The 21,436-nt window shown below is 39.3% G+C and overlaps 1 protein-coding gene and 1 long non-coding RNA gene across 16 annotated transcripts in view; one reads left to right on the top strand and one right to left on the bottom strand.

Annotated features, from left to right (window-relative positions):
- Nucleotides 1-21,436, top strand: part of LOC134678551 (dynamin) — a 46,311-nt gene that overhangs the window by 18,493 nt on the left and 6,382 nt on the right. For 2 of the 15 annotated variants that reach the window (XM_063537148.1, XM_063537149.1), the window contains exons 6-18: nucleotides 2,155-2,364; nucleotides 2,808-3,015; nucleotides 3,626-3,763; nucleotides 4,670-4,827; nucleotides 5,792-5,836; nucleotides 6,303-6,409; nucleotides 7,121-7,308; nucleotides 7,862-7,981; nucleotides 8,231-8,245; nucleotides 13,128-13,337; nucleotides 13,786-14,020; nucleotides 14,655-14,808; nucleotides 17,731-17,898. In XM_063537148.1, coding sequence (XP_063393218.1) covers nucleotides 2,155-2,364; nucleotides 2,808-3,015; nucleotides 3,626-3,763; nucleotides 4,670-4,827; nucleotides 5,792-5,836; nucleotides 6,303-6,409; nucleotides 7,121-7,308; nucleotides 7,862-7,981; nucleotides 8,231-8,245; nucleotides 13,128-13,337; nucleotides 13,786-14,020; nucleotides 14,655-14,808; nucleotides 17,731-17,898 — 1,956 coding nt within the window. The other 13 variants (XM_063537155.1, XM_063537153.1, XM_063537157.1 and 10 more) reach the window with 11 other exon arrangements.
- LOC134678577 (uncharacterized) lies at nucleotides 11,236-13,121 on the bottom strand. The gene is made up of 2 exons (XR_010100203.1): nucleotides 11,803-13,121; nucleotides 11,236-11,481 (listed from the first exon to the last, which is right to left on the bottom strand). It is a non-coding gene; the product is annotated as an uncharacterized LOC134678577 (long non-coding RNA).

Below are 21,436 nucleotides of genomic sequence, written 5' to 3'. Positions count from 1 at the left end.
TTAATTGGAATTCTAAGGTTATGACAGAACCTCGTAATTGCATTGGATAATTTTAATGCATGAGATCCCTTTTGTTGAGCTACAATCAATTAGTGAATCCTGTTGGTTTTAGTGTCAATGCTATTAACTATTTTATCCGAAATGAACACGTTTCTGTTTGGCGTTGTTAACATTTAGGGTCATTATCATTTTATATTATATTTACTTAAAATTTAAATCGGGCAACACGGCCTGTATTACAAATACCTTATAAACTAACATACATTATACCAAAGAGAACTTGAAATAGAAGAATATTGTCAAAGTGATTTATGTAGTCAGTACATTTACTGCCAATAAGTATCGCCATCTACTCAAGAGTAGGCCAAAGGTAAGGCGCTAAGGATCAAAGTCAAATGGCGTTCTAAAAGTTTTAATGTCAGTAAATGTACTGACTACATAATTTACTTTGACAATATTCATCTATACAAAATTCTCTTTGCTTATACTACCTAAATAATAAAACACTGGTAAAATACGTTCAATTTGTTATTTTTGTGGCAATTACTTTCAGGTAGTTTGTTGTTGTCAGTTTAATATCAATTTTTCATTGACTGACAGTTCTGAGACTTGCGCTAACCACCGGTTAATGGTCCGGTAATATGAAATGAAAATGTTTGTATAAACACAGTCGTATAAAGCAAAATATTGGTACTTTGAACCTTAACTTCACTGAAATGAAGTCGAAGCTTGCTTGTCGTGTACACACATTCAACATGTGATACATTTTCTCCGACTACTACCGTCTAATGTTATTGACGTCATACTGCCAAGCTACATGCATAAATAATGCAATAAATACTAACTCCATTGGTATCGATTTTTGGCACGGCTTAATAAGTTTTGTGTAGGTAAAACATTACCTATATAAAACTTGTTGTTTCGACTATTTGATAAATAAATAAAAACGGTTTTATAGATTGCGAAACTAGAACTCAGTTGCCGCCCCTTTTCCGTTTACTTGATATTTTATTTACTCTTTATACCGGTATCAGAGGCTAGTTACTAGTCTCTGACTTTATGTGTTTTGCTTATTCATTTATTTTTTTTAACATTACATACCCAATTTTCCTATAACCATTACGTTGGTACATTTTGGTCTAATTCATGCATCGAAAATGTTGCTTAATATTTTTTTATTATATACTAGGTGCGATCTTTTATATGTAGTAACGTTAACCAATTAAGTGGCAACGAGTTTTCCTACAGCTTACTTCCTAATGAGATTCCCTAAGCGGTCACGTGAATCTTCGACATTGCATGCTGAGGCATTTGTATGGCCTTAGCACTACGCTAACTAATCGCAACTGAAATGTAATAGGACAGAGAAAATAATTCTAACCCGCACACCGCGTGACCTTGGCCGCCACTTTTTGATTGATTTCGAGGGGGTCATGAATCAAGATATCGTCATCATTATCGTGCATAGCTCATGAGTAGCAGAGTCCTTATTATTGTCTGTAGAAACACTCGTTATTTATAACTCCAATGTAGCTCAATGTTGTTTACTTATCATGCTATTAGCAAATTTATTTAAAAAATGCTATCTGAAATTATATCTGCATTTTCCACTAGTTCTAATTTGCAAATGATTACAGACGCGAAGTTGAAACACGCTTGTGTTTGAGTGACAGAATAAAACTTATGAATTTGTTAAGAAGACAACTTATTAGCATCCGAAATTACCAAACTTGCTTCCCAACTTGGAAAACTGTCACCACTATTAATAAAATAATGCTTGACCCGTTATAGGGTGGTTTACCCTATTCTGCATTCATAAATATTTAATTCCCGGCAATGAATACTAAACTATTATTGATTAATAAATGCTGGTTATGTTAGCTGTCGATAAGCAGAGCCAAGCTAGACTCCCCTTTCTGCTATCATTGAATTTAATCTTAGATTTTAATTAAGTCTAGAATTTTCAAATATTATGCTCTGTAGTTTACATACCTACAACTAAGAATTGAGTGTTATCATAGTGTGTCGAAGCAGGCAACTACTTCATGGAAATATGTTGCCTTGTACTAGCCTAAAATGTACATTTTGTACAAGCGTATTTCTGTGAATGTTGCAGTAGTGACTTTATAAGTTGAATTGTGTATAATCCTGCAGCCACCCCTCGTACCGGCACATCGCGGACCGGCTCGGGACCCCGTACCTGCAGCGCGTGCTGAACCAGCAGCTGACCAACCACATCCGCGACACGCTGCCCGGCCTGCGCGACAAGCTGCAGAAGCAGCTGCTCACGCTGGAGAAGGATGTCGACCAGTACAAGCACTTCCGCCCCGACGACCCCTCCATCAAGACCAAGGCCATGCTGCAGTGAGTATACCCTACGGTGGATCAGATTTTTCTTGATAATATTTGCCATAGTTACATCGTGGTCTATATATAGACCAGCGGTCGGCAACCTTTTAGCAGCCAAGGGCCACATAGTAGTTAACAAAGTTGATGCAGGCCGCACTTTGGTAATATTTGTGACTTTAGCTGACATTGTCGTTTGATAATATTACATAGGTACAAAATAGCCAGGGAGGCTCGCGGGCCGCCTGTTACTGACCGCTGCTATAGACCATCGTTTTATGGGGTTTCAATATACCGAATATGCATTTTGTGTTGTGATTAAAAGAGTCCATTATACATGTATACTGTGCCATCTATTATTCTAATTATTCTAATGATTGTTTAACATAAAGAATTTAAAGAACTAAAAGTTTTGGAATCTTTAATACTGTTTTGAAATAAACTGTACTTCCTTGCTCTAGGATGATACAACAGCTCCAAACCGACTTTGAGCGTACTATTGAGGGTTCCGGCTCAGCACAAATCAACACCAATGAGCTGTCGGGCGGTGCCAAGATCAACCGGCTCTTCCACGAGAGGTTCCCCTTCGAGATCGTCAAGATGGAGTTCGACGAGAAGGAGCTGCGGCGCGAGATCGCCTTCGCTATCCGGAATATCCACGGTATCAGGGTACGTGGACGTTAACCCATTTAATGCCGCGCCCAGTGTGCGCTGCGTGTCATCGTGAACCTTGTCGGGATGCACGAAGGTTGATATTCGGCTGTAGCCGCGCGCATCAAATTATACCTTTGACCAAAGAGCATTTGAAATAGAGAGTTACCGTCATGTCATACCATGGTAATTATGTAGCTACAATACATTTACTGCCATCTTTCGACAGACGATTAAAACTGTTAGAACTCTTTAGACAATTATTCTTTCACTGATATGTGAAACTTATTAAATTTTAATATTAACGCCATCTATTCGAGAGTAGGCTGAAGGTTATGGCGCCATCGCTCGAAAATATTGCACCACACCTTTGGCCTATAGTCGAGTAGATGGCGTTAATATTAATATTTAATAAGTTAACACTTATCAGTGAAAGAATAAGGATCAAAGTCAAATGGCGTTCTTACAATTTTACGTTATGTCGAAAGTTGGCAGTAAATTTATAGTGGCTACATAATTTACCTTGACAATCCGTCTCTATACACTCCATTCTCTTTGCTTTGGCGGTTAAAGGGTTCAATGTGTCCTATCAGTGTTCCACTAAGCTTACACAATATTTGTGCTGCAGGTGGGGTTGTTCACGCCCGACATGGCGTTCGAGGCCATCGTGAAGAAGCAGATCGGGCGGCTGAAGGAGCCGTGCCTCAAGTGCGTCGACCTCGTCGTGCAGGAGCTCTCCAACGTCGTCCGCATCTGCACTGAGAGAGTAAATAACGCACTTTACACCTTGGCTGTAGCACTAACTCCAGGCGGTCTAGCATGAGTTGCATTCTCGCGCGACTTAAAGTATGGACTCGAGCGCGCGAACGCAACACTTATGCTAGGCGGCCAGATGTCATACTTGGCACTAAAGCTTGTTTTTATATCCCAGATGACAGTTTGACTGGCCCAGTCGAACTGTCATTTTAGTATCTTTGATATAAAATAGCTTACATTCAGCGTCAGCCTCTCAGTAATTTTATCTACTCGTATGCTCACAAGCCATTGAGAGGTATTTCTGCCGAAAACAAGTAAGATTAAAATACTGGTAAAATGAAAAGTTGCTGTGGTAAGACTATCATCTTACATACGAAATTTCAATTTCCCAGAACTTCTGGAAGTACGCATAATGGTTTGATGGTCATCAGTGAGTGAGTGAGTCAGTGACAAAATCAGGGTTTTTTTTTAGGTATCAATAAAATCTAAAGTATAAGAGCAAGTATAAGTGCAATTGAATTTTTTTATGCATAACAAGTCCACCATTGACATCATATCTCGAGAGTTTTGTCTATCTGGTATAATCCAAACCCAAGTTCACAAAAACTACGAAGCGCTTCTAGAAAAGGTAGGTAGTGCCCTTGCGCTTCGCTTTGCTCGCCTTGGCGGAGGCATTGCCGTGCCCCCAGGTATATATGACATATGACTTCGCGCCCTTATATACTTTGCCGCATTCAAGAAAAATGATGTCTAAGGGCTGATTAAGACGGCGCGCGAGGCGCAAGCTCGCATGCGATTTTAGTTACATTGCGGACTCTTGGTTACGTCCAATTCAACCGACCGATCAAAGCCCGCAGTGTAATGAAACTCGCATGCGAGTTCTCGCATCGTCTAAATGAGCCATAACTGTGGTCAGATGTCGCGCTACCCGCGCCTGCGCGAGGAGACGGAGCGCATCATCATGTCGCACGTGCGCTCGCGCGAGAACCAGTGCAAGGACCAGCTGGTGCTGCTCATCGACTGCGAGCTCGCCTACATGAACACCAACCACGAGGACTTCATCGGATTCGCCAAGTATGACCGCTCTTCTTCACTTACTCTACCTCAACCCCCACTCCAAATAGATGTTGTTTCAAAAACCTCTGTGCCTGTACGTAATTTAAGGATGGCCGGAGAGTAACCTGGGAATTATTTTAGCCAGACCAAGAATTGTCTGCAGCGATTTGATAGCCCACGCGGAGCAAGTGTTATTTATACGTCTTAATTTCATCGAAGTGTTGACGTTTAAAATTACACTTGCACTGAGTGGGCTATCAAAATCGCTGCAGACTTTTCTTGATCTAACTCTAGTAATAGCATTAGCGAATTCCAGATGACGCAGAGTTGGAATTAGATATTATTTAACATAGTTAATGAATTCAATGATGGGCTCCAAGTAAGCTAATAAAACCCGATTATTAACAAAAATAACATTACATAAGATCAACTATATTTACTCATAATATTCACATCGTGACATTCATGCGACCATCACATCATCCACTTTTTATCTATTTCGTAATCGGGTAAAAGAGAGCCAGTCAAAACTCACAAAACATTATTCGTAAATCTTGTACAACCTGTACACAAATCCAAATAAACACAAACAAATTCACTGTTAACATTATAAGACTGACTTTCTTTCCATATTTTTTTTACCTTTGATTAGGCTTGTTTTTGTCTTCTCCCGACGATTAGTTCTGTTTACGGTCGTGCGTAGGCAGCGCTTACCGCATGCGCCAACGCTCAGTGTTTGTCTAAAAACACAAACCGTTTCCATGGCGATATCATTGCTCGACCGACGTCAATGTTGACCAGCAGAACAAGTCTGAAACAAGCCTCGATCAAGCAAATAGTGTGCAATTGTATTTTAAACTTTTTTAAACGTTATACTATGTTTAGTGGCTCATTTGTAGACAGCACCCGCTAGACTGACCCACGTTTCAGTGTGACTTTCTGCCTCTTCCGTAATAAGGTTCAAAGATAATCGAATTCACAGGTCTCACGCTAGATCTGGTCTGAACGCAGAAAACGTCTCCTCTAGGTTAGTAATGGAGGCCAATGAAATGGAGTCCGTGGTACATTGACTGGTCAAAAGATTTTATTAAAATTACGTGGGATGCGTTCAGTTGTTTACTATGAATTCATTGGCCGTTAAATCGCGTGATAGCAGGTGTATTCACCCATAGCAGACATATATAATGACACTTGATATATCAAGGCAGACGAGCATATGCAGCTAGCTACATTACTAGGGTTTGTTTAAATTCGCCAGGCAAAAATTCAACTTTTTTACGTTATTGGTGAAATTTTTAGTTTGTATGGCAAAATCATTTTATTTTGACTGTTTTACTCTTAAAATTTCTGAACACATCCCAATTTTTCTACCTGTCACTTTAATAATATTTGATCTAGACATCGCCAGTGACGTATATTTACTTGGGCTCCGTAAAATAACAAACGATTTGTGAAATAGCAACGTGTTTTAGATGTTGTCGTCTCTTTTCCAGTGCTCAGAACCAATCGGAGAACTCGGCCAAGTCGGGGCACCGCGCGCTCGGTAACCAGGTTATCAGGAAAGGTTACATGTGCATACACAACCTGGGCATCATGAAAGGTATATCACACGACCAGTTGGCTGGAATGTGCGCTGCGCTATGGCTACTGATTGGTGCTTTTTACTAAGTTTCTTTTGACTAATCTATTAATTTCGAGCAGCATTTTCGAACGGCATTCTGAGGATATATTGAAAAGTATACCCAACTGTACAAAATTTTTGTATTTTGAGAGTATTTATAATAATTTTTGGGTTTAGTCATAACAAATGGACAGTTATTTATGATGTTAGAGCGTGTGGAAAATAGTCTAAAATCGAGAGAAGGCCTGATCTTTAGAATGTGTGGTTGGCTACGTCTAAATTTATAAAATCTCGGCCCTTTTATTTTGTAACGGTATCAACCAAACAGGTAACGTAGAAGTACTAGTGCTCGACGCTGCACTAGTATTCGACATGGGCACTTTATGTCAAAGTGACAAAGATACAATTTGAATACAGAAAAATATTCGCCGTTCAAATTTAACCTACACACTTTGACATAAAGTACCCATGTCGAATACTAGTGCAGCGTCGAGCACTAGTACTTCTACGTTATTAATTGTCTTTTTTCAATAAGACGGTACTGCCATAAATATTCAATTCTATCGACAAACTTTTTCAACGTACGTCCTTTAAAACTGCATCCTAATGCCACTTTCTTCCTTTGCACAGCCGGGCGCTTTATTCAGCTAGCTATTGCTATGGACGAATGTTAGTTTTTTTCTGCCCTAGGAGGTTCCCGCGATTACTGGTTCGTACTCACGTCGGAGAGCATCTCGTGGTACAAGGACGAGGAGGAGCGCGAGAAGAAGTACATGCTGCCGCTCGACGGGCTCAAGCTGCGCGACTTGGAGCAGGGCTTCATGTCGCGCCGCCACATGTTCGCGCTCTTCAACCCCGAGGGCAGGAATGTCTACAAGGTACGTACATATCATCACACGCAAGAGACCACTGCTTACAAACCTATTTCATTGTTTTCATAGTAGCAAACTCAAACAGCATTACAATCTACAAGTCATTATAGCAAACAGTACTTGGTGTTGCTTATAACCGGAGCAATAAATTAAACGGTAGACTGTACTCCTCAAACTGACCAACATTTGTTCTACGATTTATAAAAATAACTAATATAGAGATTTTTATTACACTTTAAAGTTTATTCTAAGACGCAATGTATTGCGAGTGTTTAAAGCGTGACAGGCAACGTCAAAGACACTGATTGCAGCGTACAATGGCGTACATTGAAAATAATATTTGTTTTGTATGAAAACGGAAAAGTATAAAGATTTCATAATTGTTAAAAGTTGTTAATCAAAAGTTATATCGTTTGAGGAATACATTATATGCTTTAATTATTTGCTCGTATTACAGGAAACACCCGGTATATTTTTAACAATTTATCATTTTACATGTGAGTCATTCAGATTAACGTGAATATCTCGAGCAGTGTCTAAAACTGTTGTATGTGTGCAGGATTACAAGCAGCTCGAGTTGTCATGCGAGACCCAGGACGACGTGGACTCGTGGAAAGCGTCCTTCCTGCGCGCCGGCGTCTACCCCGAGAAGACATCCGAGGCAGCGAACGGCGACGAGGTCAGTCCCTATGTCGTTGTAGCTCGGTGTACTTCCTCTCTTATTCTTACTATATTTTATTTTATCAGTCCCCAAGCGTGCCCCGATCCTAACTTTTATGAAACCATATCTAAGTGTATTGTTGCTTTATAAGTTTATAACCATTTATAATAACATATCTTGAATGTATTGTCATGTATCTACTTGATATTACAGCATATATGTCCGTTTTATTTTTAACGTTGATGTATGTTTTGCCATGCTATTCAGGGTGAAGGAACAGAGGTTTGTTTACGCGCCACACACGAATACGCTCCATGTAACTCATGCTAAACCGACACCGTTTTTTTAAATGTTAACGTAGTGAATTTCAAGAATTTATCTATATTATTTGTTTCGTTTTTTATTAGAATACTAGTGATGTCTTGTGCTTTCCTGAATCCATTTTGATGAGGGTCTAAGCGACTTCTCGACATACATATTTACATAGTGAAAGCATGTTCTTATGAGTGTTAACTTTTTGTATTACTTCTTTTGAAACTCCTATATTTCTATCATTTCATTGAATATCATGAGGTCGTTAAGTTGACTAAGTACAAACTACTGGGACGAACTTTCATTAAAACTACCCTATATTTATAACAAAACTAAAAGCCCGAAAGGAAAACGAAAAATATGCAGGTTTAGATACATACTTTCCTTTACAGTATTGAACGCCGTTTAAAAATATGTGAGATATACGGCATTATAATAATAATACTCATAACATTTAAATAATTGTATAAGGGGCACTTGCGCCGTCCAGGGTTAGCCACTAACTCGGGGTTAACCGGTAAAACCCGGAATTACAAGTAAAATTTAACCCTGTGTTAACGAGTAACTCCTGAGTTAGTGGCTAACCCTGGATGGTGCAAGTGGCCCTAAAATACTTATTAATTTGTTACCTGAAGGGTTCGAACCAAGTTATTTGCTCTTCTTTCTCTAAAACCGTCGCCAAACTTATGGTTATGATTCTGCTTCTAAAGTAACATTATTTTTTCCATACATTGGATAGCTTTGGTTTAACTTTCTATTAACTTTCTTGATTTTCTGTCTGTTTCGTTTGATTTATGTTTTTGTTTTATTTTTAGTTATTTCCTTTCTCTGGTTTGTCGGGGATGTCGGGGGGTCGGAAAGCCTCCGTGAGTATATGTTGTTGTCATTGAGCCTGGTGTGTAAACTCGCCAAACTGCTGCAATGGAATGAGAACATTTCCATGTCTTTTTATATGACCTGAGACTCTATATAATATAAACGGGCGGTAATGGCTTACCATCAGGTGAACCGTCTGCTCGTTTGCCTCCTATATCATAAAAAATCATTGCATTTTATTTTCACATTATTATTAATTTATTTAAAATACCAAAAAGTAGGCACGTGGTACGTATCGCGCGAAGAGATAATGTTATGCTTTCTAGTACGTTTACGCTTTTAAAAATAGGAATAAATATTTAAATGCTCGTTGTAATATTGCCTTTATGATACGATTCAGAAAACTATCCTACATACTATACTAAGGATAAATAATTATGCTACCTATTTATAAACCACTAGTGCAGTTTGTTTCTGTGTACATGGTTGAACACAGAAACTAACATTGTTTCCCATTTTATTAAAATGACAGGTGTGTCAATTTGTGACTTTGTAAAAGTTATTTAAGCAGTAAAATAATACTGATGTGATCATTTCTGTTCAAAAATAAAAAGCATCTTTACATACACACATACATGCTCTGCCCGAGGAGAATGTTTCCTTCCATCATATTGTATTTAAAGTGTTACAGTTGTTTTGTTATGGTTTTACAGTTGTTTTTTTTTATGGTCTTGATGTAACACGTGTGACTTAAAGCTGTAACAGACGGGCGTAACGGACTGCGACCTCGGTCCGATCCGGGGCCTGTTCGATGGTGTGGAAGGTGGTCCGTTGAGGACACAGCTATAAGTGAGAGCGAAAAAGAGATATGCTGGCCGGTCCAAGGTCGCGGTCCTATATGCCCGTCTGTTACAGCTTTTAGATTCGTAAGTGCGGAGTGAGTGGTAAGTAAGAGTATGATGCATCCCTGCCATTGAGTGTGTAGTCATTGTACCTTTAAGCTTATTGATTCCACCTCTCACTAGGTTACTACGGCCACCGAATGAGAGAGAAAATAAAATCAATGCTGGGCTGCGAAAAAGGGAGATTATTAGATATTTTTTATTTCGCGGAAAAGGATCAGAAATTATAAATTCGATTGTTGTTACCGTGGTTAGGTCTGTTAAAAGGACACACTCACAGTTACACCCTGTAAAGAGTGCAATTTGCTTTTGTTGCTCTGCTCTTAAATGCGTCTTGTATTTATTCATAGGGAACTATCATACTTACGAATTAGGATACACCGTCTATTGATAATAAGCAGGAGTACTTATGGTATTATACACATGACGACTACGTTTTGGTTGGATTCAACAGATGATTTAATAGTTGTTTGTGTGAAAGGCATTAAAAGTAGGTATTAAAATACACGTGTAGGATGATAGACATTTCATTCGTTTGATATAAGGATCACACGAGTGTTTTAATGACTTATTAATTTATTATGTACAACTTGACTAATTATGTAAAGATTACATATACTGCTTTATCTACACACCTCTGCACTCGTGCTGTTATAAAGTTGTATGTTTTGAATGTTAGTTAACTATCATCACATTGTGAACAGTTTGTTCAACGATATATTACGATTTGCTTTTGTAAGAGTGTTCTGGTTTCTTTTAATAAACTAAAAGATGTAGTGTATTCCCATCACTTCCATGTAAATTATAAATGATTACGACCAAATACCAAAGCACTTAAGCTATTTTATGGAATTGGGTTAGAACAGTCTTTGAGAACCAAGCCTTTTGGCCAAAACGGTTTCCTATAGATATGAGGACATTGCAGCCGCTTTTGGACTCATGTATATAGACGGCACTAGCACGCAATCTACACTCATGACCAAAGAAAACTATGGTGGAACATTTTGTGTTAATGATTCTGTTTCTTTGTTCATCTCCAATTTACTATAAGGTAAACTTGACACCATTAACAAAGCTGACAGTTAGAATGTTTACGCATAGTGCCGCAAAAATGCTATTTGAATGTCACAGTAGCAATCGCATGAGCTTGTATATTTACAATTGACAACATTTCAAAAATTTCAATATCCCTAAATCGAAAACCATTTCGAGAGGGGCTCCTGTAGATTACAAAAAAATATATTTTATATATTTTTTACGATTTTTTGTATTCAAAATCTCTAAAAATAGTTAAAACGGAAATTGACGTCACCCAGCTGCTTCAGTTCTGCCACTACAAGCAAAGAAATGACTTCCGATTGGGTTGACATTGTCATTGTCATTGTCACTTCACTACCAGTGACACTTGACAATGGTTTACTAACAGTTCACATTGTTCGGATATTTTTCTTGTGTGATTTTATTATTTACGACACTGAATTATCACGACTTTCCAAACGACCCTGCATTTTAATGGACTCTACGGTACTTTCTTTAACCATGACCTATTTATACTCCCACAATAGGTAACCTAGCTACGAACGTCCCGGCAAAACCCAGTGGTACGGCCGGGGTTTGAACCCGCAACCTCCGGTTTGAAAGTCACGCGTCTTATCACCGAGCTATACCGGCACTTCATAGTACATAGTTACATACATTCTGATATTAGGTACATACATTCAGATGATCTTCGCAAATAAATAATGCCCTTGTAGGTACATGATCCCAGCCGGCTGCTGCACACCACTGAGCTTTATTGTCCGTCGGAACAGTAAAAAACTTCTTTTTCGCCGACAAACCAGTGTTGTTTTGGCATGTTTTGAAAAAACAATGTTTAATACGAGGCATTTCTAGAAACAAATATTATTGAAAACGGGATGAAAACCAATCGTTTGACTTGAGTTTTGAAGTTTGTGACACTTGTTAATTTGTGATTTTATTTTTAACGTTTGAAGTTATGTGACTCGCACTGTTGTCTATGCTCAAACGTAAATTAATTCAACGTTTTTTCCAGTGTATGAAACAGATCCGTGACGTCACGATTCTCACAAATGACGTTTGTTACATACGCCCTTTTGTTTCAAGTAACAATATAAATAGATTTTATGACCAAAATATAGGACTTACGCAAAATAAAAAAAATACGGGTACCTTAAATTAGTGCGTTTTTTCGATGTAGACAATAAAAAGTAGCACTTAAAAATATGAAATGTTGTCAATCAGAAATAGTTGAGGTGAGATGAGGTTGGTAACGGTATCCTATACAGGGTTAAGGGTGTTACAGCGACTTGTCGTCAATAATCGTGAAATTTACAGTAACGTATTAACGGCAACGCACATAACAATTGTGAATAGGTAACAGTTTAAAATGATTCACGGTTTGTTTCACTAGACTTATATCGACCGGGATATGGACCGTGATTACTTTTTGTATTGTTTTCGGGCTCCCGATATTGCGACGCAGTTACATGCATCTTGTTCTCGGGTAACTGAAGATAGCGGGTGTAGACCGCGCCGCCCTTTGTTATTTGCAAACTTCGCTAACAAGCGAGTCTCGCCAATTATCTCTTTATCCCAATTAATCATGGGCTAAATCAGCCTTACAATAGTTTAAGTGTTCACATTTTTCCCCGTCGTCAAGTTCTTAAATTAGTCCTTTTCTGCTTTCATCACTCATTCTACATTGAAAGCCACCGACGATTGTGACGAATGTAGAATGAGTGACGAAAGCAGAATAGGACTAATTTAAAGAGTTGACGAAAAACGAATGGGACGACCCAAGACGATATCACTTTTTTCACGGTTCATATTAACAGGCTCCTGTGTACAGAGTGATCCATTGAAACATGAGTGTGTAACACTATCTATTGTCATCATTCCTCCCTTAAAAACGACATACGAATTTCACTTTTTGCAGATCCGTAGTCAAAAAGGAAAAAAAACGAAACCCTTATAGTTTTTCTGATCACAATTGAGCACTATGCGTAAGGGTACTCTTCATCTCATCTTCTCTCATTTATTCCTGTAAATATGCTCAAGTTCGTGCGAAATTTAAAAATATTTGTATTAGTGAGGTGAGGCACGGTTTATTCCAGAGCTCGGATACCGGCGGCTCCAGCAGCATGGACCCGCAGCTCGAGCGGCAGGTGGAGACCATCCGCAACCTGGTGGACTCGTACATGCGCATCGTGACCAAGACGACGCGCGACCTGGTGCCCAAGACGATCATGATGATGATCATCAACAACGCCAAAGATTTCATCAACGGGGAGCTGCTGGCGCACTTGTACGCGTCCGGTGATCAGGTATCGTAGAAAATGTTGTATGTTCAAATTTGCCCAGTGTACATTCTCAGAGCTAAGAAAATTTCCGGGCGTTAGGGTTAGATCAATCAATGGAAAACAAGCAAATATGCTGACCTGATTCTTGTCTTGGACTGATTTAACTTTGGCTTGATCTCCGTAGCAAATCGAAACTGGTTGATAATTGTTGTCACGTCGCTGTTTAATTTTTTTTCCTGTAAGCATTTTGTGTGCACATGCAGGTCGACCGCTGACATGTATTTGAGCTTTATCATCATCCTACACATGGAGATGATCGAACAAGCTGTTGAGTACGCATAAGGTAGCGCTTGAAGGGGCAATTACACAAACAATCCCCGGTCGTAGTGTAACCGCAAGGGCCCTCGATAACTGACAATTCTGAGTGACAAAACAGCACCCGACTATACCCTAATGTTAACGTGTTTTCCAGTCGCAAATGATGGAAGAATCACCCGAGGAAGCGCTGAAACGTGAGGAGATGCTCCGCATGTACCACGCGTGCAAGGAGGCGCTGCACATCATCGGCGACGTGTCGATGGCGACCGTGAGCACGCCCGTGCCGCCGCCCGTCAAGAACGACTGGCTCGAGAGCCGGCTCGACTCCAACCCGCGCCTGTCGCCGCCCTCGCCCGGCGGCCCGAGACGCGCCGCGCCTGCTCAGCAAGGCAAGTTTTCATCAATCAATCTTGCAATGCCAACTTGTACCAGGTCTACGAACAATAGTACATTATTGTCGAGGCTCGGAAGTAGCTACTTGCAGGCTGAGGATTCGTTTTAAACGGACGACCTTGGGAGTCCGTTTAATTGAATCCGAAGCCAGCAAGTAGCCTTCCAGCCGAGTCATATATAGTGCTTTTCTCAAAAATGGTGCAAGAAACATAAATATCATAGAAACATTTTACAAAAGCAACGTTCTTACGTATATATTTTCACAGAGAAAAGCCCTTGCCGCCTTTTTATTTTTTTAATAAAAAAATAGAAGTGTATTTTTCGGCCGAAAATACGCCAACCTATTTGAGACAACTAAATAGTCGCGGTACTAATCATCTGTTTGGCTGTTTAATGGGCCTGTGCCTTCATATTTTGATATGGCCATTTGAACTTTTAAAAAGTTTGGAACTCGACAAATAATGGAATTTGTATGCAACATTGCAGTCCCAAAATCGGGACTGCAATGTTTTTAACTTTTTAATTTTTGACTGACCATAAACTCCGCGCTTCGCGACCTATTTTTTAGACGGCAAAGTCGACTTTGCCGTCCATTTTTGAGAAAATTATCATTAAAATATACGTTTGCAGGCTCGATGGGACAACGTGGTGCTCCGCCTCCGCCCGGCGCAGGCACAGGCCGACCGGCGCCCCCGCTGCCGTCGCGACCCGGCGGTGCGGCGCCGCCACCACCTGGCGGCCGCCCGCAACCCGGCGGAGGCCTGCCTGCTCCGCTCATACCGACGTGAGTACTAATGCTACTATTATACTAGGAAACCGCTCTCTTTACCTTTCGATATAAAGATTATATGGATTCGGAGTCAATATTAGGGCAAGTCACAGTTAAGCTCAAAATTATCGAGGTCTAAAATATTAACACAGGTGTCTTAAATGATGACTTGAATCCAAGCCTAGTTCGCACATGACATGACGTAGTATTTACACCATACACCAGTAAGAATGAGCGCTATTCGAGAAGTTCCATGTTGAGCGCTTTAAACGCCCGTACCTATTAAAACGCATAAGGTTTTCCTTGTCACTGCACGGCGTCACCTACCACGAAGTTGATTTGTGTGATATTATACTTTCGAGTATAGATTTATTTGTCGATGTGGCTCTCACACATTAAGAACTTTTTTTACTTTTTTTTCACACATGATTTAAGTTAATCTATGACGTAAAAACTATTAAGTGACTGAGGATATTTTCTTGGAGATAAATAAATCTCATTATTACCTAGTTTGTCATCAAAATTTAAGCACATTAAGGGCCACTTGCACCATTCACTAACCCGGGGTTAACCGGTGAAACCTGGAGTTGCCATGGTTAACAGTACAATTTGACACTGGATTAACGGTTTAACCGGTTAACTCCGGGTTAGTGGGATGGTGCAAGTGGCCTTAAGTACTAAACATTATTGAACTTATTGGTGGAGGTGCATATGCATTTGATAGTGAATTAATGAGTTACTGAGAACGAGTAGTTTACTGATTTGAATCATCTGAACCTTGAAGTTTTTACGTAAAGTAAAGAAATTTGCATGGTTGTATGGTAATGGAAAGGTAAACTTTCTTATTTAATGGATTTAACTTATAAGTAACAGTAAACATAACGCAATTAGTCAATAGTTCGGCGAGAATCTACTCTCCTATAACTTTTACAAGCTTCGCTTTTTTGAGGCATTTGTATGGGTGATGTAACAGCCATAATATGCATAAATAGGTGTACCTATCTTTTGTATACCTATATCTGCTTATCGTGTTAGTATATGTAATTTTATAACATATTAATATATTTCAATTTATGGAATAGCTTATTTTGTGCAATATAATTGGTTTTGTAAATAGTTTGTGCCAAGGGTCATATTTGATTACGCCTCGTCGTCATAGTAATTTTGAAAAAAATAATCGATACAATTCTAAAAGATTGATAACAGTATCTTCGTGACCGAATTCAAAGGTCGATCATATCAAGTATGTTCTATAAATTGAGCGCAAACATTTTCAAAAGTTGAGTGTGTGGTTGTTTTCGCAGGCGGCGCTAAGCGAGCCAGCCCGTCGTCTGCCCACTAACTAACTAACTTAAGTTACGTACGAACCTAAAGGTACTAACTCTGACGCGATTGTTAACTTAGTACAGTTCAATTACTTTCTAAGACACATGTTCACGAACCAAGAGGACGCTAGCGCACTTCGCTATTTAACTAATGGTTGATTTAGACGAAACGTAGGAGCAGTATTCATATATGCGGGAATGCTTTTACGCAAGTATTTTTTAAGTAAGACAGCGTTCAAGCTTTGGGTGCTGTTATCAATAAGGGTCTTATAATGCTGGGTGCTTATGTCTGCGATATACGCTAGCGTACTCCGGCCTCTGGTGATGCACTAATAATTATTAATATTTCAGTAACATTAGCATTTTATGTTTAATTGGTCATCAGTCTAAGATTTAACATTGTCAAATAACTTGTCTGTTGTGAGTTAACGAAGCAAGCAGTGAAATAATAATTTCTCGCAATAAATGTAGTAAGTTAACAACTGCCCGGAAACCTAGAAAATAAAATATACATATGTTACATACATTATTTATTAGTTATAATACAATCTATACTTATGATACGTCTGAAAAATATTGCTTCCAAAGATTATTAAATGAATAGTGAATTTATCATGTACTCTAACATATATATACAAATACTTACATATATACATGTTTGCTTTCAAATTCTCCCTCGGGCAGCCAACAGCAATGTCCCGTTTATTTCACCGAATAGTGACAGGTTAATGGTAATAAATTGATACGATTGTATTGTTCGGTCACAAAGAGGTTGTGTGCACAACGATACTGGTTCACGTTCAAAAGGGCTGCCTTTAGAGAGATGTCTAGATTATAGCCTATCGTGACATGATAGAAGACATCAACTTTTTTATCTATACATTGTTTGTTCTCTTACACTTCGGGAGAAAACGAGGAAACAAAGAGAGATTGCATTATGTTTTTAAGCATTTTACTATTTCTTATTTTAATCATGTTACAAAAGTATTGTTAGAAAAGTATTTTCCTTGGACGCATTCTTTGATAATTATCATATATTATGTGATATCAATCACTGCATGTATTTTTTTGCACATTGATTTGTGTGTGGTCTTCAAAACTTCTTCTGTCTTTTCATTAACTGTAAGTTTATTAACCGTAACTTTATATTCCGTCGTATCGGCGGACGCGACGCGAGTTCAAAGTAGAGCACTCCCTATCGAACTACTCGTAGTGGTAGCACGGCATATCCGCTTTAGCAGTAGTTTATTTTCTTGTATATTGTAGAAATTCTCGCGTGTACTGAAAATATGATTACTGTATTCACAGTTGCCCTGTAAGAATAATAATTACTTACTTTGAACTTTCGTGTTATTAATAAATGTTGTATCAATTATGGCGGTTACATTACTCTGAAAATGTCTTACAGAGAAGCTGTGAGAATCATTGTTTATGTTTATAAATTAGGGGCCAACAAGTTGAGATTTTTCAGTAAATGTCGTAAGTATGGAAGACGTCCGATGTTTGTGTGATTCGAGGTCGGTTTAGGCGTGTGACAGCAAAATCAGTATCTATGTTTTTAGTTTAGGTCATGAGGTGTATGTGGGTAGTTATTGATGTGGGTTGGGTGCAGGCGGCCAGGCGCGGGCGGCGCGGCGGGCGCGATGCAGGCGGCGGGCGCGGCGAACGCGGCCATGAACCATATGCCGCCGCACATGCGACAGCAGATCAACCAGGCCGTGGGCCAGGCCGTCACCAACGCCGCCATGAACGAGCTCAGCTCCGCCTTCGCCAGATTCAAGTAAAGCGGGCCGCGAGCCGCGTTCACGGGCGCCCCGCCGGCGCCTCTGGGCGCGGCGACCGAGCCACACTAACCCGAACGCACAACTCGTACCCGCAAGCGTTGTCGTGTCACCACATTGTACGACGTGTCGTGCCGATCCCGCTCCGACATCGCCAACACTATTTGTATAGATTAGTCAGTCGGTTTTTTCAAATATATCGAAATATTAATTTCTATACATATATTTGATACAGTAATAACATTATCGTGTCTTACACGAGGTAGATAATTAAGCATCGTTGCCGCAAATTACCAAGGTGTCCACCCATTTGTTACGCTTACTGGTGTTGTCCGAGATCGAGATTTTGTGTAGTGTGTGCGCGACACTAACAGTTAAGCTTTTGTTGTTCGTGAAAAGTTGCTTCCGGACGTTACCCGAGTGTAGCCAATGTATTGTACAGTGCCTGACTAACATGACTGTTGTGCACATATTAACAGTTAGATCACTAATGATTCGTTATCAATGTTACCATTTTATGATAACGTCGCTAAGATTATGCCTTCGCCCTGACCTACAAAACTCCATTTAATGTAATTCACAGTATGCCTAAGAAAACTTGCTCAATCAGAAGTAACCAGACAATGAGGTTTTCTGAAGATCGCACACGATTTCAGTTATTTAAGAATTCGTTGTACCGGTATACATTCGTAAAAGCAATAAGATCTTTTAAAATTTAGTACTTAACGTGTATGAAATCGAACCAAATTCGTGTTAAGTCTATAATTCTCAACATGGCAATGGATGAATTCAGTATTAAATATGTTGAAATTATTGTTGAAGAGTGCTATTTATGATTAGCTGTACGGATACTCCACGATACGGGTGGCGTATGTAATCTTTATTATTATAAATATTATTGAATACAGTACCGGTCAAAAGTTTAAGTTCACTCTGTAAATTCGGTTAAATGAAGCTATAACACAATGTACTAATAAAAGTATTTAATAATCTTTTATTACATAATAAATTAAAGGTAATTCTCTAATTTAAAACCACAATTAAATAAAAAAGATCAGTTTTTGCCAACTTTAGACTCTTCAAAATATCCGCCTTTTGCTTTCAATGCTGCCATACACACTTTCGGCATTCGCGTAATTAGTTTTTGCAGTGTTGATGTCGAAATTTTATTCCAACAAATGTATAGGTATTCCCAAAGCTGTTCTTTATTAGTTGGCTGCATTTTTCTCACACGCCTGTCCAATTCATCCCATAACAACTCAATCGGATTGAGGTCGGGCGATTGAGGAGGCCAATCCATATATTTTAATTCTTTTTGGTTCTCTTTGGATGAAATGTAGTTTTTGCACAACTTCGACGTATGCTTGGGATCGTTGTCTTGTTGGAAAACAAAACCTCTGCCTACAATCCGTTTTCCAGATGGAAAAGCGTGACGTTGCAAAATGTTATGATACATTTTCTTATCCATTATGCCATTGACTCTCACGAGATCACCAACTTTATCACCCGCAAAGCATCCCCAGACCATAACTGATCCTCCACCGTGCTTCACTGTTGGCATCACGCATTGCTTTATCATTCGTTCGCCTACTTGTCGTCGAACATATTGACGACGTCTCCCTCCAAAAATTTCAAACTTCGATTCGTCAGAAAATAAAACTTTAGACCACTGTTCAGACGTCCAGTTTTTGTGTTTCTGGGCCCATTTCAACCTCTTAACTTTATTCTGACTACGTAACAAGGGTTTTTTGGCAGCAATACGACCTTTTAGACCATAGTTTCGCAGACGCCGTTGCACTGTCGAAACCGATACTCGCTGTTCTCGGGTGGCGTTGAGTTCTTCGCAAATTTCTGGAGCAGTTAGAGTACGTTGGCGTTTGCTCTGCACGCAAATAAATTGGTCTTCGCTTTTAGACGTGACTTTTGGCCTACCTGATCGAGATCGACTGCAATTAAGACCGGTTTTTTGTTTTCGTTTCAAAGTACTCACGACAGCGGTTTGAGAAACCTTCATTTTTTCAGCGATTTTCCGCGTCGTGTAGCCCTCATTTGACAGAGTTACAATAACAGCACGAGTTTCGACACTAAAATCGGCTTTGCGACCCATTTTAAATGATTTCTAACTTCACGAAATCTCATAGGAAATACGGAACAAAAATATTAAATGGATCAAATTTTCCGAATAACATAAAACGATTCCTCCAAGAGGTATTTTTATTGTTATTTGGTAGTCGTGGAAACAATTAAACGTTTGAAATTCAAAACATATTCTATATTTGAGCATAATTACATATGATAACCTTATTTCGCAGAGTGAACTTAAACTTTTGACCGGTACTGTATGTAATTACCTTTATTTAATGTAATTAATTGTAAATGTTACATTGAGTGGCTTATGATAAGTGTATAATGAATTATGTAGATGAGCTGTACGAAGGGCTGTTAGCTGCGACTGCGCGCCCCGCGCGTCTCGATCGCGTGAGGTGACCTCTGGGTCGCACCGGCGTGTATCTAGTAGATCGGTGTGCCGCCTGCTATAGGTTCCGCGACCTCGATTATGCCCGGGGCCGCCCGTCCTCCGCAAGCCGCTCTGTGCCGCGCTAGGGGACTATCGAGCATATCATATTGTTTTGTATATGTGCTAGAGTTGTATGAACGCATTATATTAAGACGAGAGTGTTTATTTGTCGTTGGTGCACTCGACACTATGTTCGCGTAGAGCTAGCTGCATAGATGCAGTTGTTGCAACTCGTTCTCACCTCAGTGTCTAGGTGTTTCGTAGCATTGAACTTGACCAGACGAGTCTCACGTTACTCTTCCGTCTATAGTAGGTAGTGACGCAACGTGTCTATTTATGCATTTAATATACGACGTGTACCCCAGCTTGGTTTATAATATCTAATCACGTTCGATTCACAATATTTGTAGTACTTAGTAAAATCAGTGGCGCTTATCGTGACATTATCACTCGATGAAGATTATGATCACACATCGCAAATAAAAACAAGACCAGCGGCCAAGGAATATAGTCATAAACATAACAATCTTACGAGTATTTGTTACAAGTATGTGGTATTGTACATAATTGTATAATATTATTTGTAATATACACTCGTGAAATGTCAGGTACTTGTAACAAGTACTCATAAGATTTTTGTACCTCGTACTCATTGACGAACCCAAAACACAGCTTATTGTTGCGATGTATGGTTGCGATATGTACCCGCGATGGCACCTGCCGATAACATGTATCTTCTATTATTGCTGATAGCAATATATTTGGTCAATTATTAGAATGTTTTACCACGGTGATACAATATGAATTCGTTATTAAATATGACATTTGAAAGTTTATGGGCATTTGGATGATATTCATAATGTGAGTGAGCGTTTGTTCGTTCGCTTCTGTCCACGTTCAGTGATTAAGAGCCGACTGTAAGGCCCCATTTATATGATGCGAGAACTCGTATGCGAGTTTCATTACATTGCGGTATTAGATTGGTCGGTTGGAATGGATGTCCTCAATGTAACTAAAAT

This window comes from Cydia fagiglandana, chromosome Z (assembly GCF_963556715.1).
Source record: "Cydia fagiglandana chromosome Z, ilCydFagi1.1, whole genome shotgun sequence".
NCBI classification, from domain to species: Eukaryota; Metazoa; Arthropoda; class Insecta; order Lepidoptera; family Tortricidae; genus Cydia; species Cydia fagiglandana.
Note: the sequence above shows the minus strand (reverse complement) of the source record. Positions and strands in the feature narration are given on the sequence as shown.